The sequence below is a fragment of the Pteropus medius genome, unplaced genomic scaffold (assembly GCF_902729225.1).
Source record: "Pteropus medius unplaced genomic scaffold, Ma_sr-lr_union100, whole genome shotgun sequence".
NCBI lineage: Eukaryota > Metazoa > Chordata > Mammalia > Chiroptera > Pteropodidae > Pteropus > Pteropus medius.
Window position 1 is genome coordinate 1256208 of NW_024355008.1, and position 27561 is coordinate 1283768.

A 27561-nucleotide genomic window follows, 5' to 3' on the forward strand; every position below is an offset into this window, starting at 1 on the left:
TATGTGTGTATTCACAGAATATCTCTAGAAACATATGCATAAAATGAGAAAAGTTGTTGATTCAAAGGAAGGAGATTTTTAGATACTGGAGAACAGAAGTGGAAGGAAAATTCACATTTTTCCTGAATATTCTTTGCTACTCATTAATATTTTACACATCTGTCACTCCTACTAAAGGAGTAGAAGCTCCTTGAGGGCAGGGCCCACTGACCCATATTATGTTCATCTTTGCAATCTTCAGATGACTCTAGCATTGTTTCTAGTCAGTACTCAATAAATTATCATTAAATACTTATAGCAGATGTTCTTTTTTCACTCAAAATAAATTTGACTATTATTGTGTATAAATCAGTATTAATTTTATCCAAAAGGTTTACAACAATTAATTCTTAAAAGGACAGAAAATAACAGCTTTCTATCTTCTCCCATTTACCAGTACATAAATTATTTAGAGTACACTTGAAATAAATAGTTCTTGAGACTTATTCTGATTTGTGAAATGGAGAAAGTTTTACAAATCATTTTGCTGGCAGATATTTATTTTTTCTCCAGCAGGAAAAAAAATATGATTAGTTAGTATATTTAGAAAAATTGTAAAGCAATGAATTTTGTGGTGGGTATTCTTTAATTAAATATTTTCTTAGGTGCTTTTTGTTAAAATAATTTTTCTGTAGCCTGTTCACATTCTTGGCATTACTTTTAAGTAGGATATTGCAAAGTCAACGCACATTTTCTAAGAAGTGGAAAACTATGCTTCGGAATTAAGTAAGGCAGAAGCAAAGAAAACAAACTGTCAGGAGAATGGGAATTGAATTATTTATAGACAGAAGTTTATTTAATTAAGTTTTCCAGAAGATACATTAAAATTTGTGAATCTCTCTCTCTCTCTCTCTCTCTCACACACACACACACACACACACACACACACACCACACACACACACACACACACACAAACACACAAACACAGCCCTCCCCAGTATTATGATGACAGTCCATTTAGGATTCAGATTTTCATTAAGTCCCCTAATAAGGCGTGAGAGCAAAGTACCTGGTGTTTGCACAGGGGAAGAGTAACAGCACAGACTTCGATGTGTACCACACTTGCCTGCCCTCTAGTGGCATTTGCGAACACTGCAATTCCCTGGGCTGTTGAGTTTTCAGCCCTAGGCGTTTCCAAAGTCTTTCCAAACTAGTTTTCATAAACAGATACGTAAGCTCCCTTTATATTTATTCTATTAACTGATAATTTGCAAAGCGTATTATTAAAGAGCTTAGAAACAGTTTATTATGAGTAATTAAACATCCATCTTATTTATACAACTTAATTGTTTTTATAAACTCCTTTCGCAATAGTACAAAGATAAAGCTTAATGGACTCTAGAGCCAATTAGCCAAATTATAAATGAATGACTTCACAGTATTAGAACAGAAGAAAGAAATGGTATCCCCATATGTGCAAAATTATGATAGTGATATTTATAATGACGTCTTAGGACTGCCACATGAAAAACCTTTCCAGTTCAGACTTTTGCAGCTTTGTTTGTTCTTTAACATTTATATGTATTTGTGACCACATCGTAGCAGTCAAAAGGCATCTGGAAAATGAAAAATCTCAGCTTCTGGCACAAAGCCTGTAAATTATCAACTGTTTCCATTTAAAATAGAATTTTGGCACTTACTAACAAAATCTGACTTGCCGCCAAGTTTGCCTCCTTTTGGAGAATCTACTCTATCTTAGGATTAAGTTTATTCCAAATGTGTGACATCCAAAATAATAGTGGTTTAAAGAAAGTAGACCTTTATTTTTCTCTTGCATAAACAAATTTCAGATTTAAAGATCATCATGGTGCTTCCAAGTTCAACCAGGGCTGAGGTTTCTCCTAGCTCATTGCTCTACCACCCAGTACACAGCTTTTACCTCATGGTCCAAGGTGTCCAGTCTGTTTCCAGGCAACATATTCACATTCCACCTTGCAGGAAGGACAGAAGAAGAGCACACCCACTTCCCTTTAGGATCCTTTTTGGAAGTTATACCCATCACAACTATATCCAATTTGCCAGAAATTTGTCACATGGACACATCTGGCTGAAATGTCTTTATTCTAGACTGCTCTATTACAGCTGAAAATCAAGGGCTGCAGTATTATGGAAGAAGGAAGAATTGATATTCAAGGACAACTAGCAGCCTTTCCTATAATCTATATTCCCACCAGTTGCCTTTGACAGATTCTACTCTTTTCTGGTTTTTGTTTGTTTGATATTTCTTTACTTTCTACTGAAAGGTAACATCTTCCTTTTCGTTTGTCTTCCACTCATGAAGTTCTGATAATAAAGACTGGTTTTGTTGTTGTTGTTGTTTCTTTCTCTAAATTTACTCCAATCACTTGGCCTGCAGTTTCACCATGTTGGTACATTCCTTTCTTCCACAGGTGATGGCTGTGCCACCTGCCCCTCTGCAGCTGCTGGGAGTGCTACTTACCATTTCCCTGGGCTCCGTCAGGCTCGTTCAGGCTGGTGCCTACTATGGAATCAAGCCGCTGCCTCAAATTCCTGCTCAAATCCCACCACAAATTCCACAATACCAGCCCCTGGGCCAGCAAGTACCTCACATGCCTTTGAGCAAAGATGGCCTTACCATGGGCAAGGAGCTGCCTCACATGCAGTATGGCAAAGAGTATCCACACCTACCCCAGTATAGGAAGGAAATTCAGCCGGTGCCAAGAATGGGCAAGGAAGCAGCACCCAAGAAAGGCAAAGGTAACATCAAACTCCTGTGCTGTTGAAGAACAGCTGCCTTCCAAAATCCTAAACTATGAAATCAGGTGGAGGAGGAGCTAAATTTTAGATATTTTTATTTCAGAATGCATTACTGATGATCGTTAAATGCCTACTGTGTTCTAAACTCTATCATGGAAAAGTTTAAGCCTTAAAGAAAAATATAGACAAAATTACCATTTTATGTGGTGCTTTATTATATTAACAGCATCAAATGACAGAAGACATATTTAATAATAAATAGTTTATTCCTCATTCTTTATTATTTATTCAAACACTCGGCAATTATTCGATGAGCATCTATTTTTGTGTCAGGCTCTGGACCAGATGCCGGGAGACAAAGCTGTGACAAAAAAAAAAAGAAAGGTGACCATCAGTGTTCTGAATTAGAAAAGCAATGTTGTAAGGACTTGCTGTGTTTAAAAAAAAAAAAAAATCACATGGAAGCATTTTGTGAACTAGGTGCTAGATAAATGCAAGTGTTTTTAAGCCTGCTCTAATTAAGTTACTATACATGTCAATCAATAAACCGACAGAAGGAAATTAAGAAGCATAGACTGCATCTAGAGATGATATCTGAAAATCTCTGCTATTACTTCCTAGACATATTTATTAGTTATTCAACACCTACAAAATGTCTATCACTGTGAGCAACGCTTTTTTATAAATTCAGTCAGTTTATCTGGTGTTCTAGGAAACCTAGCATTTGCAGGAAAGGTACTGCATCAGAGTAGCAATTCCCTTTGATGAAGTGGAGGCCACTTCACTGGTCCCTGCAAAAGCAGGAAATTCCACTACTAGAAAACTGCTGGATTTGGCACTCAGAGACTTGAATGTCTAGAAGCCAGAAATGAGGGAGACCTAGTCATTTAACCTCTCTGAAACTACTTTTCTTCTTCTGTAATGTAAGATTGTTGAGAGAATCAATGACATAAAATCAGTAAAAGTGCCAGGTAAATGCTAAAACACTATGAGAACTTTGAATTGTTGCAGCTGGCCCTACAACAAACCCTAAGTAAGAACAGAGTAAGTTCTAGGCACTGTGTTAAAAACAAAGCATTTCTGATGAATAAGATGTGACCCTGCCCCAGATATTCCCTTGATACAATAGCTACCCAATTCACTGCTTAGAAATAACATGCCTTAATAGTACTTTCATAATATCTATTAGCATGAAAGGAGTATTCCCAATTTTCTTTGCTTTAGGAGCTGATATTCCACTATGGGGATTATCTAGGCCATTTGTTTTCCTTCCTTTTTTGAATGGCCTGCATGGCTTTTGGCACTTTTTGCGCTTATTCAAATGGGTACCAGATTTCAATCAGGGAATTTGGAAAGAATATGAGTTCTACGGTTCCATTTTGTTCCTGACAGTAGCTCAGTGAAAAATGTAATGGTCATGATTAAGATGAGCCTTTGATTGAAATGACTTTGAGAACATAAATTTCATTTCTTTACATTATCCATTACTCCCAGCAGCATGGGAGATTCAGAGTTGTGTTTATAATTATTTATAATATCATATGCTTTGTATTTCGATAACAATTCGAAAGCGTAACACCTTTCATACCTATTACCTAATCTTGTAGTGACTGTATTATTCTCACTATACAGATAGACAAGCAGAGACACTGATGGCTTAAGTGACCCAATCAAGATCTCATTTCAAAGCCAGGAAGAGAAGCTAGCTTCCTACTCCTAATCCTAGCTGTATTCCATATCCACATTTCTTGTCATCCTAAAACCCTAAAATATGTTATTCACTTCTCTATAGTAAACACACCATAATATCTCCAAGCTTTATACTTGGAAAAGTGTTCCTTTATTCATTTTAAGATTTTTTTTACTTAACCGATGCTGACCAATTTGCAAATGAGGGAAAAAAACATATTAAAGAATGAATGTCTGAGCCTTAGGAAATCCTACAGCACATTAAATAAATTAAGCAAATCTATACTACTCTACCCCCAGGCCGCTGACAGGTACTGGTCTGTGGCCTGTTAGGAAACAGGCTGCACAGCAGAAGGTGAACAGTGGCAAAGTGAGCAAAGCTTTATCTTTTCGGCAGCTGCTCCCCATCGCCTCAGCTCCACCCCAGATCATCAGGCATTAGAGTCTCATAGGAGCACCGGTCCCTCGTGCCAAAAAGGTTTGGGACCACTGCTCTAGAGGACAGATGTGGAAGATGTTATTAAATCACAAACAAAATAAAATACTACAATTCTTCCCCAAGTCCACATGATGACTGTCATCATCCACATCATACTGTATTTTTGCACAAGAGGAAATATTTTTGCCATAAATTATTATATTAAAAAATCAAGGACATGGAAAAATACAATAACAATAAATAGTAAAAAAAAATAGAAAAATTAAAATGAAGAATGACTCTAATATTGTTTAAAATATACACACACACACACACACACACACACACACACACACCCCTAGAACACGAGATGTCAAGTGATTATCTCTGAGTAGTGGGCTTATAGGCAACTTTAATTTTTCTTTACCTTTCTTTGAATTTTCTAAATTCTGTACAATAAACACAACATAATAGTTTTATACTGAGAAAAATGTTTATTATTTTTGAAGTATTTTTTTTTTCACTTAACCAATGCTGATAAAAATAGCACCAGATATCAGTTCTCAAAAACACTATGTCAAAGAAATTGTCAGTTTGATTATCCTTTAAGTACTGATAACATACAGTCCTGGAAGATGAGCACATTATTCTTAGTCTTTCCTCTTAATAAGTAACAAGCAAATGTGCCAGAACTAAATCATCACTGTCATGACTTCCTTGAAGGGAACGATAATCAATATTAATATCTTTCTCCCTCTCTCCTTCTCTCTCCCCCTCTCTCCTTCTCTCCCCCGTCTCCTTTCCCAGTAGAAACACCATTAGCTAGTTTACGAGGGGAGCAAGGTCCCCGAGGAGAGCCTGGCCCAAGAGGACCACCTGGACCCCCTGGTTTACCAGGTCATGGGATACCTGGAATCAAAGGAAAACCAGGGCCACAGGGATATCCCGGAATTGGAAAGCCAGGTATGCCTGGAATGCCAGGAAAGCCAGGAGCCATGGGAATGCCTGGGGCAAAAGGCGAAATTGGACCCAAAGGGGAGATCGGGCCCATGGGGATCCCAGGACCACAAGGACCCCCAGGGCCTCACGGACTTCCTGGCATTGGGAAACCAGGTGGGCCAGGGTTACCAGGGCAACCAGGTGCAAAGGGTGAGCGAGGACCCAAAGGACCAGCAGGACCTCCAGGCCTTCAGGGTCCTAAAGGAGAAAAAGGCTTCGGGATGCCAGGTCTGCCTGGCCTAAAAGGTCCTCCAGGGATGCATGGCCCTCCTGGCCCTGTCGGACTTCCTGGAGTGGGCAAACCAGGAGTGACAGGCTTCCCTGGGCCCCAGGGCCCCCTGGGAAAACCAGGTCCTCCAGGTGAACCTGGGCCACAAGGCCCTATTGGTATACCAGGGGTTCAAGGACCTCCTGGGATTCCTGGAGTTGGAAAACCAGGCCAGGATGGGATCCCTGGCCAGCCAGGATTTCCAGGTGGCAAAGGAGAGCAAGGACTGCCTGGGCTGCCAGGACCCCCAGGCCTTCCAGGAATCGGAAAACCAGGCTTCCCAGGGCCCAAAGGTGACAGGGGTATAGGGGGCGTTCCTGGGGCTCTGGGACCAAGAGGGGAAAAAGGACCAGTAGGAGCCCCTGGAATGGGAGGTCCCCCAGGAGAGCCAGGCCTGCCTGGAATCCCAGGTCCTATGGGCCCTCCAGGAGCAATTGGTTTTCCTGGACCCAAAGGAGAAGGTGGGGTTGTGGGGCCACAGGGGCCACCAGGTCCCAAGGGTGAGCCAGGGCTTCAAGGCTTCCCAGGAAAGCCAGGTTTCCCTGGAGAAGTGGGGCCCCCTGGGATAAGGGGTTTGCCAGGGCCCATAGGGCCCAAGGGGGAAGAGGGGCACAAAGGGTTGCCAGGGCTCCCTGGTGCTCCAGGGATGCTTGGACCAAAGGGAGAACCAGGAATCCCAGGGGACCAGGGTTTACAGGGCCCCCCAGGCATCCCAGGTATTGTAGGCCCTAGTGGCCCCATTGGACCACCTGGAATCCCAGGCCCTAAAGGGGAACCGGGCATCCCAGGGCCCCCTGGGTTCCCTGGAGTTGGGAAGCCAGGAGTAGCAGGACTTCATGGCCCCCCAGGGAAGCCTGGTGCCCTGGGGCCTCAAGGCCAGCCTGGCCTTCCGGGGCCCCCAGGCCCTCCAGGGCCCCCAGGGCCCCCAGCCGTGATGCCCCCTACACCACCTCCCCATGGAGAGTATTTGCCAGATATGGGGCTGGGAATTGATGGAGTGAAACCCCCCCATGCCTATGGGGCTAAGAAAGGCAAGAACGGAGGGCCAGCCCAAGAGATGCCTGCATTTACCGCTGAGCTGACAGCACCTTTCCCACCCGTGGGGGCCCCAGTGAAGTTTGACAAACTGCTCTATAACGGCAGACAAAACTACAACCCTCAGACCGGCATCTTCACCTGCGAGGTCCCGGGGGTCTACTACTTTGTGTACCACGTTCACTGCAAGGGAGGCAACGTGTGGGTCGCTCTGTTCAAGAACAACGAGCCCATGATGTACACGTACGACGAGTACAAAAAGGGCTTCCTGGACCAGGCGTCAGGGAGCGCAGTGCTGCTGCTCAGGCCCGGAGACAGAGTGTTCCTCCAGATGCCCTCAGAACAGGCTGCGGGGCTCTACGCGGGACAGTACGTCCACTCCTCCTTTTCAGGATATTTATTGTATCCCATGTAAAACAAAGGAAACAAAAGAGAGATTTTATAGAAGAAAATGATGCACCAAAAAATTCGAATGAAAAGCGTAATTGCTTCAAAACATTTATATAGTTGGAAAGTTATATTTAAGTGAACATTCGAACCATCATGTACAAATAAAAACTAAGATGCATGTTGTATGCTCTGCACAGCAGCTTGTAATTGAAAATGATGGGATAGATTTATGTATCAAGTACTGACACTTGTGTTATACCCACTGGAATCATATTAGCTGTTGTATGTTATGTGCTTCCATGATAACCTGCTTATTCAGATCAGTCAAAAAATTTCAGTATGAAAGAAGATCATAGCTAATGAAAGTCACTCACTCATATTGTTACTTTAAAATATTTATAAATATGGCTTAAAGAAATGTCAATGATAACAATTATATACCGTATTTACTTGCATAATTTCCTCTGTATTTGTGCAGATATTTGGCCATGGAATGTGGGGGAGGAGTTCTGCAGTGTTACTGCCCTGGTGGGAGGCGGTGAGGGGGCCATGGTAGGGCTTTAGTGCAAAGGCTATTTCTCTCCCGACAGGGACTGTGTCTTTTAGCAACAGGAGTCCTACTCAGAATTGTGTATCTAGTGTCTCTAAAAGAACAAGTGAACCAATTGACAGCTGTATATTTACCCAGTGCTTAGCATTAGGTGAGACACTTTTGTGGGGCTTAAGACAGTGCCCCGCATAGAGCTAACACACCATCTGGGAGATATGAGCAATAATTAACTCATTTATTCTTCAAAGGTTCTTTTTGTTTGTTTGTATGTTTGTTTGTATGTTTCTCTGTGCCTAGCACTAGGTGAGACACTTTCGTGGGGCTTAAGACAGTGCCCCGCATAGAGCTAACACACCATCTCGGAGATATGAGTAGTAATTAACTCATTTATTCTTCAAAGGTTCTTTTTGTTTGTTTGTATGTTTGCTTGCTTGTTTTCTGATTTTTGTTTTCTTTTTTCTTCTCGCTGTATAATTTCCCACTATAGCCCAACTAATATAAATACCTGGAAGTCATAAGAAAAAAGAATAACCCTCTCCCCCCATAACTTTCCAGTTTGGTGGAATACTCATTATCGATAGCAGTTATTAATTTTGTTTAAATGCATATAAAAATCCCCCTCCTTTGACTACACACACATATCACCACAATGAGGTTTCATCCATGAAGAGGCTATCAATATTTTTCAGTAACCGTTGAATTTCAAGGAAATTTCCCTGTGTAGTGCACATGCAAATCATTGTGTCGTCTGAGATTCCAAAGTCAATCCCCAAATTCAAGCTTTCATTTATTTTGGGGTGGGGGGGATTTTCAGAATTACAAAGGAAAATAATTTTTTCTTGAAAAAGTAATTTCTAAAATTTTAAATTGAAAAATGACTGTACTGCTTCCTGATGTAGGTACTAAAATTGTAGGAAAAGAACTATTTCTTTAGAAGCAATCTGTGGAAGAGCTACCTAGAATGTCAAAGGGCAATGACATTTCATGCTTTTTATGTCACCCCATACTCAGCATGTGGTCAGAGTAAATACAAGTTTAAAAGGAAAAATAAATATTTTTCCATGTTTTCACTTAGGTACATACTAATGGCTTCAGGATACAAATATGGTCTCAAAACACAGACAAAGCATTTCAAGTCAACTATGAGTCTACTGCTGACACTGTTAGTCACTGGAGGAAAGAATGTGGGCTTTGGGTGGCAGAATCTTGTATTTTTTCCTCAAAATTATGAGGAGTTGAGGGGATAGTTACAGATGGGAAATTACACGAATAAATACGGTATAAACACATGGAAATGTGTCTATGTCAAATCTGAATCATTTTAACCATCAAGAAAATTCTCTTCAAACTAATATGTCTTTTCTCTGATATGGTATATTATTTTTTCTCAATTTCTTAAAAACAGAAATGAGTTCATTACCATAGGGTTTCTTATTCACTGCTAATTATATGATAAAATTTTCCCATCAAAAAATGTCGCACCCAGCTTTCATTTTCAAAGCAGACAGCATGTATGTGGCCAAGCATCCTTCGGGTTGGTCTTGAGAGTGCTGGTTTGGTGCCGATGACGATGGGGGCAATGTGGATGCATTGAGCTCCTTCTGCTGAACGGCTGCATTGAAATGGTTTGGAAGCAAGTCAGATCAAGCTGATTTGTAAAACTGTATTTATCTGTACATGTATGGGCTTTTTATTTCCACCAAGTAAGAGAGAAAGTACCTATTTAGTTAAAACCAAATTTTACTTTTCAAATATCTTCCAACTTATTTATTGGTTGTTACTCAATTGCCTATATGTGTATGTATGTATGTGTGTATGTGTGTGTTTGTGTGTATTATCAGGCATATGCTTCTAACTTGTAGATAGGGGAGGAGCAAAATCTATGCCAGATACTGTGTATTCTACAATGGTGCTAATCTCAGAGCTAAATGAATTACTCCATTTAATTTAAAAAAAGAGTTTTAAATAATTATCTATGTGTCTGTGTTTCTCTTTTGAGTGTTGCACATCATGTTAACACATTAGTATAAAAGCAGGTGAAAAAATCAAGCGGTCTAAACTCTAGGGATGGTGCTATAATCCCTATTTTATTCAAAATTAACTAGAACTTTTCCATGTGAAATGGACCCAACTGGCATTATTGTTATTTAAATACAGAGTTTTAAGCAGTATGACATCCTACAGGGGAAAAGAATGTTTATAGTGGGTGACTATTCTCAAATATTTTACAGAATACCATGAACGGTGAACAGACTGGTAACTTTTTCGAGTTTCCATGATAGATTTGAGACTTGTCAATAGCAAATCATTTTTGTATTTAAATTTTTGTACTGATTTGAAAAAAAAGTCTTATTAAATATCTTTAAAAGAATGTTTCTCATCTTGTTCATGTCACTCAGCTGACAGTTTGAACCTCATAACGTTTTTATTCCCAATGTATTAATTAGCAGCTGAAATGGAGACCTAAAACAATCATAGTTTAAACAGGACAATTATTTCTCTCTGACATAACAGCTCTGAGCATAAGTAGTCTACGAGTCATGTGGTAGCTGCAGTCAAGGGCCCAGGTTCCTTCTACAGTAGTCCCCCCTTATCCGAAGTTTTACTTTCTGTGTTTTCAGTTACCTGAAGTCAACAGCAGTCCAAAAATGTCAAATGGAAAATCCCAAAAAAACACAATTCATAAGTTTTAAATTGCACAGAATTCTGAGTAGCATGATGAAATCTAAGGCCACCCACTCTGTCCCGCCCAGGACTTGGATCATCCTTTTGTCCAGCATATTCAATCACACTGTATATTCTACCTACATTTTAGTCACTTAGTAGCCATCTCTCTTATCAGATCAGTTATCAGAAAGAGAGAGAGAGAGATCACCTGCACATAACTTTATTATAGAATATTGTTATAATTGTTCTATTTTATTATTAGTTATTGTTAATCTCTTCTTGTACCTAATTTATAAATTAAGCATTATCTTAAGTATGCATATATAGGAAAAAAACATAGTATATGTAAGGTTCGGCACTATCTGTGGTTTCGGGCATCCCCTACAGGTCTTAGAACTTATCCCACACATAAAAGGAGGACTAGTATATCTTTATACTCTTTTAACCAAAGGTGCTGCCTTCGTCTCCAAAGTCCAGGTTAGCTAACCATCACAACCACATTTCAGTCAGTGGAAGGGTGAAAAAATCAGGAAGGGAGAGCATGCTCCTTTCTTAAAGGACTCAATCGAGCAGTTGCTAATATTACTCCCTCCCACATCCCATTGCTCTGCATTTAGTCACATTGCCACAATAAGCTGCAAGAGTGTGTGGAAAATTGAATATTAATTCAGGATAACCACATACTCAGTTAAAAATCAGGGTTCTACTAATATGGAAGAAGCAAGAACAGATATTAGGGGACAAATAGCTGCTGCATCTGTCACATCTATCATAAAAGAAAAAACTGCCACAGACCTTTCTCCTCCCACAGCCTTCAAATACTCGATTTTATTTCACTTTGCCACACTAGAACCAAATATTTGCAGGGGAGATGGTGGTGAGTAGAGCTACAAAGCAGAAGCAGACCTGTTTCAAGATCTTAAGAGTCTTAATAAGCATCACTGAAAAGGAAAGAAATCTTTTGCGATGACTTGTCAAGCTCAGAATGATCATAACTTAACATGTCTAGAATATTATAAAGGGATTATTCAAATCATTCAACAAGCAAGTATGCAGAACCAGCCTGTGGCTGGTTAACTCACTTGTTTAAACATTCAATCTGGAAGCCCAAGACCACAGCTTACATTCCCATATGGCCCAATCAGTTCTATTTCATTCTACAGCCAAAGACTCTTTCATAATATGGACCAGTCATGTTGTGTGCACACAGTGTTGGTCACAGAAATAAACGGCAGGATAGATACCAGAGACTGGAGCGGGAAGAAATAAATGGTTGGTATTCAGAATGCTGAACAAGTGGGGCAAATCCATCATTGCAATGGGTCTATAGTATCTCTTTACATTAAAACAAAACATAAAATAGCTCCTTTGCACGTGATATTATAAAAAAATGTGAGGAATACAAAAGCAATGGAAAACATGACCTTTTTTCCTCTAAGAGTATGTATCTTCTGTTTGGAAGCTATCAAGATGTTTGTTAAACACGACATTGATTTCCAAGTGATGTACAAACAAGTGCAGGGTGGCATGGTGCCAACTGATGTGTCCATGCTAGACAAATTAAGAAAAAGATCACTCCCTGCACTCCATCCCTGGGAATGCTTTCTCTGACTTGTCATCTGCATGATTCCGCCTCACCCCTCAAGGCACAGCACAAGCATCACTCCTCTCCCCTATTGCTCAGATTTAATAACTTTCTCCCCGGTGTCACCACCCTGCCTTGTACAGTCTTCTGTCCCTTCACCTTTCCTGCTTTGTAATGAACTGTGTCTGTTTCCCCTACTAGAGAGAGTATAAGCTTCTTGAGAACAGACACGTTGTTGTTTCAACTTTGTACCACAACCTGTCCAGTACCAGGTTTGAGGGAAGAATGAATCTCTCAAGGTAGCTGTGGGAGGCAGTGCTAAACTTGATGTGAAGTGTGAATGAATCCAGCTCTGGGATTCCAAGAATATACAGAAGATTATATATTCAAAGATTATTTAGAACCTCATTGTGGGAATAAACTTAGTCTCAGATGGTTTTTTTGGAGATGATTTTTAAAGAAATCATCTTTAATTTGACAGAATTTAGATCGATGGAACACAGGGCATCCCCAAAGAAATAGCATCTCCTCTAATAGACAGAGAGAAGGAAACTCTGTGTGTGTCCCGGGGTGGGGAGGCTGAGCTAAGAGAAATGGCCTAATTAGATCTTCTGATCTACTCAAGGACTAGTAAATGAAACTGATTTACTGATTTAATGACCAAAGGAGGATCAAGTGATGCAGGGTTTACATATAGAGAAGAGACATTTGTATTTTATCTAATATGCAATAAGACATTATAGATTCTTAAGAAGGAAAATGGTAAGAAAGTAAGTATTTTAGAAAAAATTAATTTGATGATTCCTTGGAGAAGGTAAGATACAAGTAGTAAAACCAATGAGGAGATCTGAACAAGTACACTCCAAGAATAGGATGAGGGGTTGTTGCTGAAGGGCCCCAACCAAGCTTCGAGAGTGAGAATCAGATGTCCGGCCAGATGTCAGGGTTTAAGGACTGCAAAACAGTGGAGCTGTTTCAAGGGCTAGGAAGTGGAATGAAGAATGGAAAACTGAAGAGAGAGTTGCAAGACTGAAATGAACTCGGGGACAATCCCAGACTGGCCTTCTGAGAGAGAAGGAAGCTTGATGTGCAGGTGGTTTCTTCACACTGATACTCTTGGAAGACAGGGCTGGTACCACTGACAGACATGGGTAGCCTACCAGTAAGGCCTGCTCCAGGCAGGGAAAGGAGAAGACACTCAGTTTATGTAGAGCCTTGTAGGATTTGACCTGACGGTGGGAAGTGCCTGTGCTCCAGATGATCATTTGGTAAGAAGACCACAGGTGGAGTCATGAGCCCTGAGAGAGACCAGTAGTCTCTGTAATAAGAGGGAGAAAAAAGACTGGCGTGAAATTAGTAGCACTATTTGCAGACAAAAATCATTAAACTGCTTTAAATTTTCCTCCTTTACTACTGCATGAGTTTAATTAATAAATCCTTTCATCATAGATACAGAGAAGGTAAATGTCATCCCAATCCATATAGAATTATAATTAATTCTGAATACACAGGGCCAATAGAGTGTAAATCAATTTTTTTTTTTTACTATATTTCAGGAATGTTTTTCTCCTTAATAGTCCTTGTAACTAAAAATGCATATCTTCATGCTCATTCTATATCATGAAGAAAAAAAATATCTATGAGGTAAGCCTTAGGATTATCTTTTTTTTTTTTTAACAGAGTTAATCAGAATTTCTGATATTTTCTTTCATTTTTGTAACTAATATTTGTGTCAGAATAAACTCAAACAAGTTATTCCTTATGATGTACAATAGCGGCTAACAATTTTTATTATTAGATTTTTTTTTGCTAATTCCTGGAGAAAAGTGTAATGGAATTTAAATCAAAAATGGGGCACAACATCTGATTTTAACAAGTTGTTCAGAAGTTTCTCATGTGTGTTAGTGAAACATAGGATCATCTAATCAAATTTTCCTTTGAGGCATCCGGAACCTTTACAGAGATTTTTTTTCTTTGCTATCTAACTGCAAGTAAAAATAGATTTTTATTAGAATCAGAAGCACTTCTAAATTAAAGTTTATGAATTCTGTGGAGACTTACATTTCACATTCCTTGTTAAATCCACCAAGACCTAAAAATTAATTTTGTAATGAGCATGGTCAACTCAGTTCTCATCTGACAAGTGAGTGGCTGGCAGCAATGTTCACATCTGCTCTCCATTCCTGGGATGAGAGACACAATAGGGAAAGTTAATGGAACAATGACCAGTCTCCAGTTGCCTACTACTAATAATAGTTGCCTTTCCTCGCCAAAGACAATTCCATCAATGTCATTTGTTCTGCCAAACCAGAGTCACGTTAGGAGAAGGCTCTGGGGTCAGACTCAGAAAACAAATCTTACTGCCTCTATTTACGAGCTGTGTCAGCTTGAGTCAATTACTTAACCTCTCTAAACTTCAGCTTCACACCTGTAAAATAGTAAGTGATCATAGGAACTACCTACCTTCTATAGCAGTTGGAAGTGTGGATGGTATAGTTGGGTATGGGATGAAGTGATAACAATTACTACCATCTACTGTCAACCATGCACCAGAAATTGCTTTAAGTGTTTTTATGTATTCACTTATTACTCCTCATAACTCTATTATAAGCTGAAGAAACTAAGTAACTTTTCCAAGATTTAATAAATGACAATGCCAGACTCTGGCTTCATAGTCCACGCTTTGAGCTATTACACCATATTGCTTCAAGGTAGGAGGTAAAATTTCTTGGCTGTCTATAAAAAGCAAACAGCTGTCAATGAGGGTTCAGAATACTAGCTTGCCTCAAAAGAGAGAGCGGTGACCAAGTTCTCAGTTATTTAGTTATTGTCCTTACCAGAGACAATAGAAACAGCCAGCTACCAGAAGACCCTATTGACAGATATGATGATACTCCTATCCCTTAGGAAATATGAGGGCAGATGTATATGACTTTAAAAACTATAAGGGCCCCCTCACACCCATTACGATGATTACTATTTAAAAAAAATGCAGAAATTAAGTGTTAGCAAGGATATGGAGAAATTGGACCCCTTGTGTTCTGCTGGTGGAAATCTAAAATTGGGCAACCACTATGAAAAACACTATGGTGGTTCCTCAAAAAATTAAAAATAGAATTAAAAAAGTAAGTTTTACTAAGGGCCCCTGACCTCACCAGGCCCTGAGAGGAGAGGGGGAAAATTAAAAAAGTAAGCTTTACTAAGGGCCCTGACCTCACCAGGCCCTGAGAGGAGAGGGGGAAAATTCATTGCCACTCTAGGCAGGGCACCAGCCTTGGTTAGAATGGGAGTGAGCATGGTTTTAGCAACTGGAATGTCCCTAAGGAACAAGTGCTCCCTCTCACGGCCAGAGGAGAAACTGCAGTTCCACAAGCAGGTTTTTTCTTACATGAAATTCAGCAGGTCAGGAATTCGGATAGGGCATAGTGGAGATGGTTTCTCTCTACTCCAAGATATCTGAGACCACAGCTGGGGGTGAATCAACAATTGGGGGCTAGAATCATCTGGAGGTATCTTCGATTACAGAACTAGCTGTTGATGCCGGTTGTCAGCAGACACCTCAACTGGGCTGTGGGCCGGAACACCTACATATGTTCTTTCCATGTCATTCCTCTGTGTGGGGTACTCAAAGGCACGATGCCCAGGCTCCAAGTGATAACCCCGAGGTAGCAAGTGGAAATGCACTGAATTTTTAAGATCTAGCCTCAGAATTCACAGAACGTCTTTTCTACCATATTCTATTGGTTGAGGTGATAAAGCTTTGCCCAGGTTCAAGAAGAAAGAACGTAGACTTCATCACACAATGAGAGGAGTGCCAAGGTCACATTGTAAGAAAAATATGAAGGATAGGCTATACTGGTGACCACCTTTGGAAAACACAGTCTGCCATATGTCCATCTGGTTGTTCAATGCCTCATCTGTGGTAGATGATCTCTAGTGGATCTAGAATTGGGACAGAAGATCCACATACCTTTGCCCCATCTCTTAGGTCCTGCCACATGCCTCTTCCCAGATTTGCTATTATATCTTACAGGCCCTTGACCCACTCAGACACACCATTCACTATTGCTCAAGACTATGCTTTTATATATCTCAGACTACTTCTCTCTCCATTTAAAGGTGATGACTAAATGTATGTTTTGAAGCTCTGCCAACTGGGAGGATTCTCCTCACCACTGTCCTTTAGGGCCCCTCCCTTGTGGGACTGTAATGCAGTAGCAGTCCATTTTCAGCTCTACCAACATACCAAGCCTGAACTAGTCTTGAGTCTTGAGCATTTTCCTCTGTCATCAGCTGGTCTTAGAGAACACCTCACCAAGCCATAGGTGTGAGCTGAGAAATACAACAGACATGGAGATCTGGGTCATCTGTTCAACTTAACAACTTCTGGACCTGTTTAGATGTGATCTCATGGGCACCATTTCAATTGTTCAGTGGACTCTTGCTGTACACACCTGACCTTACAAAATCCACATCCGGAGGGGGAGCTCTGGTCATATAATCATTTGATGTTCCCTAGTCAAATGATCAGTTTCTGCTGGAGCTCATTATCATGCTGGTAGGTGCTTTCTGAATGGTTTAGCTGTGGAAAGCCTGGCCTACCCAGGAAACCTGGGAATTTCTGCTGCGATTCTGCTGCCAGATTCCACCCAGCATCATTACCTACCACCTGGCATCTTGGGATCTATGACATTATTATGAAGTGAGCGGAAAAGCAGCTTGTATCACATCTGGGACATGCTGCCAAGCCCACTCTTTTCTTGACCCCACTCAAAACTGGCAGTCTTTTGACTCACATGATAACCAGTCAGAGAAGTATTTCCAAGTATAGCATAGGCTACCTGCACAGTCCAAAGAGGTGCACCAAATACTCTTTCTCAATTTCTTAGTGGTGGGAGCTGAAAGATGCAATAACTTTTCCTTTACCTTAAAGGGGATACAAAGGCATTCCTCAGATATCTAAACTCCTAAAAATATAATCATCATTGCAGGTCCCTGAACATTGATAATTTATCTTTCACCCTTTGGCATGCATGTATTTTACTAGGGCACCAAAAGCCCTTGCCATTTTCTGCTTCCCAGATCCAATTAATACTATGCAATCAATAAAATAGATCAGAATGATGTTTTGAAGAAGAGTCAGATAATCAAAGTTCTTTTGAACTGTATCATGACAAGGAGCAGGAGAGTTAACCAGCCCTGAGAATGTTCATAGGAAAGCGTTCACAGCTTTGAGTGAATATGAACTGAACCTTCCCAAGTGTATGCAAACTGATTTTAATCTTTTTTTCCTGATAGAAATTAAATATAAATAGCACACATTTGCCAGATCAAAATCACACAGCAAGTGTTAGAGGCTGTGTTGATTGGTTCAATCAAAGATACAACATCTGCTACAGCCTCTATGATTGATGATGCCATTTAAGTTTACAGTTGTCCACATCATTTGCCATGGTCTATCTGGTTTTGGAGGGACCATATTAGTAAAGCAAACCATCTGCAGCCTTCAAGTCTTTTAGGTTGATGTTAATCTCTACAACTCCACTGGAGTAAGATTGTGTTTATGATTTACCATCTTTGCTATGGAGTAGAGCGGAGGAGGCAGTTTTAGGGGCTTCCATTTGGCCCTCCCTACCCTAATCATTCTTACTTTATAGGTCAGAGGATCAACGTGATGGTTCTACCAGCTGCTAAGTATGTCCATCTCAATTATGCCCTCAGCGACTGGAGGAATGACCATAAGTTGATGGATCCGTTGGAGCTAACAGATTTGGGCCAGGACTCTATCACCCGATCCCTGTATGCTCCACTCCAATGGGAAGTTATGGTGGCAGCTCGAATTTCCTGCATTAATGTAGATCACCCTATGTCCAACAACCTTAAAAGAGTAGGACATCTTCCATTTCCCCAATGTACAACAACTCTAAAAAAATGGCCTTGGTTCTGACAGAGAGGTATAAGTATGTACTGTATATACTGGTGGTGTTGCAGAGAACTCCCTCAGGGGAACCCATATTCCCTTTAAGTTATGGCTCTGGGTTTGAGAACTCATATCAGCAAATGGGTCCAGAGATCGTGCTTTTCCATTTGGCATTTGACACCTGCTTAACAGTTCTTGTTTGTGTTGTTTCTATTGTTATGTAAATCAGTCAATACCCTCCTTAGCTTCTGCTCTATCTTACCCCTAGAAACACCATGGTCTGTGGAACACCACAGATCCCCTACATGTCAATGATCCCTGCCTGGTAATTACATTCTCTTTGCTTCTGATGGTTAAGTGTTGCAAACTGCTTTTGCTATTCTGGAATTCTATCATATTCATTGATCCTAGGGCATCTCCTACTGCCATCTCTGGGCTACACAGGACAGTCACCAATGAGCCCTTCAACTAAGTCAATACCTACTCACTACTACAATCTTATCACTTTAGTGAAAGGATTACCCTCTGGGCCCTCCCACAGATCACAGTCAGCTGGCAAGTTCTCTGGTCTCACATAAATCCACTCTAAAAAGTTCACTCCTCTGAGCCTCCTGACCCTTCCTTAATAATTTGCCCCGACAGTTCTGATATCCTCATTTCACCTACTGGAGATTACCATTGTGTCCAAGCTTCCTGTTGCTGTCCTCACAAGACTTGCTGGACATTAAATCACCAGCCACTGGAGAGTGTCCCTATATCAACAACCTCTCCTATCCGGCTTTACACATTGCTGGTCTACTACTCTCAAGATCCATTATCTTATGAAATTTTTGGTTTCTGTATATATATGTGGCTTTTCTTGTGAATAAATAATTATCTTCTATAGTAGGGACTGTACTTTCCACACTGTCTATACTGAGATCTACTCCTAGTTATTAGTGAAGAAGCAACGAGGGGAGAGGAGGGCGTAAATATCCTGTGAGGCAACTGACTAAGGTGAGGCCTTGAATGGCCTCCAAGTAATGGGAGTCTGCTTTCCTCCAGCAAGAGAGAAGGAACCCTTCTGTCAGGCCAGAAGGCTCAGGAATCTGGGGGTTCAGGGAACTCAGGCACATCTATCCGAATGTCCCCATCTCAGTCTCACAGTTTCTTCCCTTTTAAGACTTGGCTTTAGCACAAGAAGCATGTCTGTGCATTCAATCTCTATAGCTCTGCCACCCTTTTGATAAAATTCTGGGCTGAACTGAAAGTACAGTATATAGCCTTTCGTTGCAGAAAATAAGGGTCTCCTGAACAATGTCATATGGGTGTGGATCATTTTTGGGTCACAGACCACTTTGTGAGGCTTGCCATACAATGAAAAGGGAGTGTTGTGAAAACCATGGGCAGATGGGAAACCACCTACTAGATGGGTGACTATAGCCAGTTACTTCCCTGTGCCTTAGTTTCACCACCTATAAAATAGAGAGAATAATAGTACAAACCTGGAGCAGATGCTTTTTTACCCCTCAGTCCACTTTGGAATCAGGCCAGCATGGAAGCAATTTCTGTCAGCTGCTAGCAACCCACCTCGAGCAGGCTGAGGTGAGTAGCTCTGCTCTTCTGCCTCAGGGCTTTCTCCAACTGCAGCATAGCCTAGGAATAGCTGGAAATCCAAATCCCTTCGGACAATTCTCAACCATTTAAGTTTACAGTTGTCCACATCATTTTTTTGTCGTTGTTCTGACCATTTATTGGGAACTTTCTGCTAGGCGCTGAGGGAGGGAAGAAGAAAAGAGGCATGGAGGCCTCTCCCCTTTCCCCATCGCTACAGCCTTCAAGTCTCCAGATGTCCTGCTTCTCAGTGCAGGCTGGGCCCTCAAAGACAACATGGCCACTGACTGATTCTAAGGAAATAGAGAAGAAGGAGAGGTGGGTCCTGGAGTCCAGAGACCCAGGTGTGGAGCTGACATGAGGAATGCAGATGTCAAGACGGACCCAGGACAACAGGTCCCAGGGGTCCAGGGCCCCTGAGCTCCAGGAAACAATGATGACCCTGGCAGTCAGTGGATGAATGCCCCAGCCTCCTTCTTCCTGAGGATAATTCTCAGGCATTGTCTACATCATTTCTTAGAGGGTTTCCAGCGGAATAAAAAGCTGGTTATTGCCTATACCAATAACCAGTTTAATATTCATCCCTCTTTTCTTGTCTTACTCTCCCTACCTTCATTCCTGTTCCTTGCCTCCCCCAATGCCTCTTCAAAAAACTGCCTGCATCATCCCTTGTCATAGGTTCTCCTTTTAGGGGAACCCAAACTAAGGCAGTGGCTGTATCAGTTAGGGTCCTTGCAGGGGAAAAAATAACCACCTTAAACTGGATAATTGAAAAGAATTTAGTAAACAGACTATGAAGATGTGGTAGTGTAAGGGATGGTGCAGTACCCCAGGGCTAGTAATAGAGCAAAGGCCTGTGGCCTAGAGGGATGAGGGCGAGGACTAGGGTGAGGCAAGCAGGCACCTCCAGCACAACATTTAAGGAGGCATGCACTCTCAAGTTTGTGTAAGTGCCAGCCCAAGAGTGAGTGCCTCCTTAAATTTTGCACCCTAGGCCTCTGCTTACCTCACCCTAGTCCCAGCCTTGAGAAGAGAACACATTGGGTGTCGCTTTTCTCCCACTCTTTGATTCCTTACTGATGCCTCCAATTTGCTGAACTCAAATCTGAAACCAAAGCTCAGGTACATTTACACCAGCCTTCTAGGGCACAGAAAAATAGAGTGTTAAATGGAAAATATCCAATTCAGCACATTGCCTCATGAAGTTATGATGATTAGAATTAAGATATGAAGTGCTTCAAGAGGTACCTGGAAAATTCTGTTCCTGTTATTGTTATTATCATTGCCCTTCTGATGCAAAACTCTGAATATATTACCAGGGGTTTATGGACTTCCTGAAGTACATTTATAGACTGTGTTCATGGACTAAGAACCCCTGCCCTCATTAAGCTCTTTTCATTGTATGGTGAGCCTTCACAAAACAGCCTTCAAATTTTTTCCCTCCCTCTAATCCAGTCCTTCCCAACCTTTTACATCATAGTATCCACAGAAAATGGCAATATTTGTACAACACTGGAGTGAAGAGATGAGGCTACCCTCAACATGAAGCAATGGGCCCGGGGACTCTGCCTGCTCCAGAGAGTGAGGGAGTCAGTATCTCAGCACACCTGAAAATTCTAGTCAAATTTATTATCTACCCTGCACAGTAACACCAATTTAGCTTTTCTAAAACAAAACTTCTATCATATCCTTTGTATATAATGAACAGTAATATCCAGAATTCTTGGTCTGATGTTCAAGATTAGGGCATGGATTTGGAAGAAATGTCAGGAGTCATCCAAACATGCCAATTGTCCAAAACACCCCAATCAAAATCCATTATCAAGGTCAGGTTCAAGTACCATCTCGTTTATGAAAGCATCTCAGTTCACCCCACTGGAAATAAATGCTTCCTCCTCTGAACTCTCATAACACTCATTCAGATACTATATAGAAAGAGGGAGCAGATAAGAACCTGTTGCAGTCTGAGTATCTCCATGTTAGAAAGGTGATCAGATACTCGGGTGCAGGATTTTACAACGGACTGATTTATAAACTAGGACGTCAATTCAATGATAAATAGAATAGTTAAACGAATGTACAATTAGGTTAGCTAGTCAATATAATCTGAGGTCAGTAAATTTTTTTCTGTAAAGGACCATATAGTAAATACATGAGGGCCACATACAATCTCTGTTGCCCTTTTTTTTTTTTGGCTTTGGTTATTTTTCTTTTTTTCTTTTTTACAATACTTTGAAAATGTAAAATTATTCTTGGCTCACATGACAAAAGAGGCCATGGGTAGCATTTGGCCAGGGGCCTTAGTTTTCTGACCCTTGACATCTGTTGCCAGAAAGCAAGCTGATTTGGGAAACAAACTGAATTTTCAGAAGGCTGTTGGGTGAGTAAACAATCAGAATAAAGGGGGTTCAAATTCAGTTAGGCAGTCAATATATTTTCAGGGTCTTCTCTGGCCAGGTACTATCCTTGTCCTGGAGCCACAGTAGTAAATAAAAGATGCAATTCCAATCCCTAAAAAGGCGAGAGAGTGAGTTTGGGGTAATTTTTCACTTCAGAGGTCTTTGTCATTTCTGAGGATATACCCTATCAGTTTAGGGTTGACTAAAAGTTGGAGACATCTGGAAGGCTGGCTCACATCCTACACATCTTTAAATCACTACTCCAGGCATAGTGCCAGGTACATCGTGTATTTAACACTTTTTTTTTTTCTATGACTTTTTCGTTTTTTGCCACTGTGGACGAAGATCGTCCTAATAATAACGTCCACACTTACTTTACAGTCGGGCCCAGCCCCTGGCGCCATCCTTGCCTATCTTTGTCACTTCTCCTTGGGAGTGAGACAAGAAGCACTGCAGCTCTCTTACCTATAGTCAGACAGCAGTGGGCTCTCTTCTTCCCTTGTTTCACAAAACCGGGAGTGGAATGGGAGAACACAACCGAAGCGGGCATGGAATATTTAATTCTTTTTGGACCCAAGTTGCCCGGAGAGTTTAGAATTAAATATTCCACGCCCGCTTCGTATCGTATAAAAAGAGCAGTAGAGGCCTACTCAGGGCCATGAGCTCTTGTGCACGTTTTATAAGAGCAAACTGTACAAACCCAAGGACGCCCAAACACTGATACACAAACGAAAACTCTCCCACGTGCTCGGGTCTTGTCCCGCGGCTCCAGTACTTTGAAACCGAACAGAGAAAAATTATCTTAGCATCCTGTTTCACATTTTCGACAATATCTTTCGGCAGAAATAAAACCTAAACGTGAAGTTTTAAAATAACTTATTTAAAAAGATAATAATCTTGTTTGTTTGCTTGTTTATGTGACTTCCTGACTTTGTGCTTTCGTGAAGATTTAGTTTGAGTCTCCATACCGAGCCTGCCCAGCAGCACAAGTGTGGAAACTGCGATGAGCTGCGCGCGGCTGCCGGGGAGGCGGGGCGGAAGTTCTGACGCCAGCGCTGCGGGGCGGAGGCGACGCTGTCCGACGAGAGGCTCCGCGTGCTGCAAGTCCCACCCCGGGCTGAGACAGCGCGAGTCCCGGCCACGGTCGTCTTTTCCTTAGCGGTCCGCCCACGTCGAGTCTTGCGTGGTGATGGCAGACGATCTTGGAGATGACTGGTGGGAGAACCAGCCGGCAAGAGCAGCCAGCAGCTCAGGTACACGCTCTGCGCGCGCTCCTGCGGGGCCTCCCCGCCTTCCCCCCGCCCCTAGCCCTTCCGTGCGCCTCAGCCACGGCCAGCCTCTGCGGGTCACCCGTTCAGTCCAGCTGTGGTGCGCACTGGTGTAGGAGTGCGCGAGCATCGCCGGGGAGGCGGCGCTAGAGACTTACTAACACGTGAAACAGACAAGTATGACGTTCATTCAGACATGCCCGCTAGTCGGGAAGGACCCTTTTCCAAGTTGTTGTTTTTTTTTTTTTTTTCCTTATTTCTTAATGGATAAGACAGTTTTCGTGAAGACAGTTTGGGCTTAGTGGTTAAGAATAACTCTTGGATGAGGTTCAGACTGTTCTGTTCAAATCGCAACACCAGCCCTCTAATATTGTTTCGCTTTCCCAGCCTCTTATCTGTAAAATAGGGATAATAATAATACTAATTTCATAAGGTTGTGAAGATTAAATAAAGATAATGTAAATGATGCACTTTAGCACAGTGTGGCACATAATGTGTGTGGTGAATATAAACTATAATTTTTCTTGCTGTCCTCGTCATCATCATGTAATTTGGACTATTACAGCCTAAAGGAGGTTTAGATAGCCATCATCCATTTGAAACACCCATTTTAGTGATGAGGAACATGAGACCTAAAGATGTCAAGTAACTTAAGTAATTTGACAAGTGCACGTAACTAGTTGGTGTCAGTAACAAACTAGAATTCAGTTAACACAAAAGTGTTTACTATGTGTACCCACTGTCAACGTAGTGGACATTTTACCTTTGAGTAGATAGCATTAAGTAACCCCTCACCATAGGTCTGGCCTTGAACTTTCCTTTTCAAGTACCATAAGGCTTAATATACAATTATATTCTTTCTCACTCTTCAAAGTCTGCCTCTCTTCTCCACTAGCGTTTTTTAGGACAAAGCCAAAGTCTGATTCATGTCTGTATAGTCCAAAGGGTCTTGCACATGATCGACACTTGATAAATATTTGCCGCAAACATTAATCTTGAAATATGAGTTGTGAAATAGTCATTAAAGACAACACAGTTCTACTATAACATTGTTTCCACAAGGGCAGCCTTCAGGTACAAGCTGAGCAGATGTCATTTTTATTTTATTTACTTACTTACTTATTTATTTTATTTTTTGATGACTACTTTTTATTTTCTTTTATTTTTTCAAATTGGCTACAATTTCTATTTTCTTTTTCTTCCCTTAGTTATTTATTTGTTTTCTGGTGACATTGGTTAACAAAATCCAGTAAGTCATATATATTTACATTGTGTGTTCACCTCCCATGGTTAGATTTCTTTCTGCCACCACATATTTGACCCCTTAAATGTCATTTTTAAAAAGATAGCCAATGTCATACTTTCTTGATTAAACTTCCTGACCCTTTTGCAACTTTGTTTCTAACAAATGTATCTCTGTACTTAAGGGCACATGTTTGTCTTTGTAGGCTTTGGTGACTCATATTTACTTTAATTATCCCTCTCCCTATAACTCAGGCATTAAACTCTGTATTTTATGGTATGATTCAAGGAGAGAGGCCATTTAAGAAATAAATGAATTTTTTTTTGAGTGGTGAAGGGGATCCTGATTCTTAGTTCTAGTCCTGTCTCCTGTCCCTCACCAGCTTTGTGTCTCTCAAGTTAGTTTCCCTTTGGCAGGAGGGAAATCAGTGTGTATTGAGTATCTATTATGTGGTAGATGTTTTCATAAATACAAATTTATTTCATCTCTGTAACATCTTTACAAGCTAAGTGTTATCTTCATTTCTATAGATGAGAAACTGAGAAAAGTAATATTCTTAACACACAGCAAGGAAGAGGTCTGGGAGGAGGTTAGTCAAGTGTGCCTGACTTTCTAAATCACACTTTTCCCACAATTACTACATGGCTTCTGTGGGCCTCAGTATCTTGATCAGTAAAAATGAGGGGTCCTTAGAGATTATCTTTTTAAGTTCAAAAGTTCGAAACATTTAATCTAGTAGAACTTTAAAGTGCTATGGCCTCCTTCATCTAAATTGCCAGGATCCCCATCAAGATAATCTGTTGGCGTCCACAGGATCACCTTACTTCTTAGGTTTCTTCTTGCTGTAAGACTAAGCTTTGAAAAATCGCTAACATTAAATTTGTCAGAGGCCTTTGCTTTGTTAAACTATTTTTAGGTAAAGTGAGCATATAAGAGAGCTTCCTTGAGATTTGCTTTACTGATCACTGGTAATTTCTCTAACTAATCTGTATAACATTCTATTTTAGAAGAAATCACAGTTGAACCAATTCACATTTGCTGATTCTTCCTACGTTGAAGGGAAAGATCAGCCTAAAATGTGTGAATCATGTTTTGTTTTGAAGGGCAAAGGAGAAATAGTGCCTTAATTCAGAAAAGATAGTTGTAGTGATGCTTTTATTCCTATTGTGTATTTTGCTACTTGCCTATAAAAATAAACATCTTATCACCTGCTCCCAGTTCATACCTGTGGTCACAATACAATGGAGCATTTTAAGTCATTTATTCAACAAATATCTGTTAGTTTTACACTGTATATAACACCTGTCTAATGTATCCTGTGTCTAAGGAATATACTATGTTTTTGCTGTTCTCATGTGTTCTTACATGTGGGATGTAACTCAGAGACTCTTACTGAAGCTCTTGATCAACATATGACCCCTTTTGCATGCATCTTATGGCTCTTCAAGACCTGTCCTTTTATATTAGAATCCTGAATTGTACTAGAGCCCAACATGAGACCCGGCATTTGGTTAGTGTTTGGTAGATAATTAGCTGAATGAATAAACACATGCATACATGCAAGATGCTGTACAGCTCTTGGTGATCATATACATAGTAGACATATAATTAGTCATCCAATCTAGACACTTGAGAGTGGAAGGCCATGCTGTTTAGAATTTCGCTAGGACTGTCCTGGTTTACCTGAGATGTCTGATTACCCTACTGGTGACATCATCAGTGGTGAATGGAGTCATGGCCCAGGATAAGACAGCTGAGAGTTGTCTCTGTTGAGGAGTGTGCAGTCCATTCTGCTTCAGGCAACAAAGCCTAGGAGTCAGTCATCTAATGACATCTAACATTTTATTTCACCTCATTTCACTATTTTCTTATTCTCTGCATACCTTAAGAAATTATTTGAACTGATTTGTTGTAAACAATACATGCAGTAGAATCATGATTGCAAAACAATGCTAAAATGAGCAGATACAATGCCTGAGATTTCTTGTTTTTGACTCTCTCACTGTGAAGCTGAAAACAGAGAATGTCGTTCACTGCATAGATTTTGTGGCTTATGGAGCAGAGTCAAGAGTTTCTGCAGTTGGAGATGATCACTTGATCATTCACTGACTGAAGAGGACACTGATTGTTTCCCCTTTTTAATTCTACTAGCATGTCTATTAAATTACCAAGTCAAGTGTCCAGTAGGCAGCTAGGTATGGAGCTCCAGGGTTGGGTCAGGGCTGGAGATACAGATTTAGGAATGACTGGCAAATGTATGGCTTACTTTTAAATAGGATGATTTTAGCAATCTGCAAAACTCTTAGCCTCCACTTCTTCTGGGAGGATTTTTTATATGCTTCCCTAGTTCGTTCTAAATTCTCAATGCCATCTCTTACCAAGCATCTAGAAAACTGAAGTGTGAAGACACTTCTGTGTATAGTGTGGGAGACTGCAGATAATAATACTAACTTGCATTTGAGTGCCTACTATGTGACAGATACTGTTTTGATTGCTTTACATGTACTAGCTCATTTAATCTTCTTAAGTACACCATAAGGTAGTTAACTATTGTTATCCCTATTTTCTAGGGCAAGGATAATGAGGTACTAAATGGTTAAGCGATTTGCCCAATATTATTCAGTTGGTAAGTGGGGAGGCTGTCATTCATAGGCAGGCAATCTGAAACCAATCTGTATTTAAATTTCTCATAGATAATTAATTATTCTAATTATCAGTGGTAAGAGTCTCATCTCTAAAATAACAGTTATCTATTTAAAGAGACTCATAGCTTATAAA

At 40.7% G+C, this 27561-nt stretch overlaps 2 protein-coding genes and 1 long non-coding RNA gene across 7 annotated transcripts in view; 2 read left to right on the forward strand and 1 right to left on the reverse strand.

Annotated features, from left to right (window-relative positions):
• The window catches only part of COL8A1 (collagen type VIII alpha 1 chain), a 135162-nt gene extending 124683 nt beyond the window's left edge, over positions 1-10479 (forward strand). Inside the window, exons 3-4 of one of the 2 annotated variants that reach the window (XM_039856946.1) lie at positions 2432-2759; positions 5677-10479. In XM_039856946.1, the coding sequence (XP_039712880.1) occupies positions 2435-2759; positions 5677-7583 (2232 nt within the window). In that variant the 5' untranslated portion in view covers positions 2432-2434 and the 3' untranslated portion in view covers positions 7584-10479. Of the gene's footprint in view, positions 1-2431; positions 2760-5673 lie in introns of both variants that reach the window. The other variant, XM_039856945.1, reaches the window with a different exon arrangement.
• Positions 2951-23319, reverse strand: LOC120598155 (uncharacterized). Of its 3 annotated transcripts, XR_005651522.1 has the most exons (4): positions 22738-23319; positions 14422-14543; positions 13521-13678; positions 2951-3120 (listed from the first exon to the last, which is right to left on the reverse strand). It is a non-coding gene; the product is annotated as an uncharacterized LOC120598155 (long non-coding RNA). The 3 variants fall into 3 exon arrangements; XR_005651520.1 differs by lacking the exon at positions 13521-13678; XR_005651521.1 differs by lacking the exon at positions 2951-3120 and having other exon boundaries at positions 8548-13678.
• CMSS1 (cms1 ribosomal small subunit homolog) overlaps positions 23319-27561 on the forward strand; it is a 334196-nt gene continuing 329953 nt past the window's right edge. Inside the window, exon 1 of one of the 2 annotated variants that reach the window (XM_039856947.1) lies at positions 23319-23525. In XM_039856947.1, coding sequence (XP_039712881.1) covers positions 23462-23525 — 64 coding nt within the window. In that variant the 5' untranslated portion in view covers positions 23319-23461. The remainder of the gene's footprint in view (positions 23526-27561) is intronic. The other variant, XM_039856948.1, reaches the window with a different exon arrangement.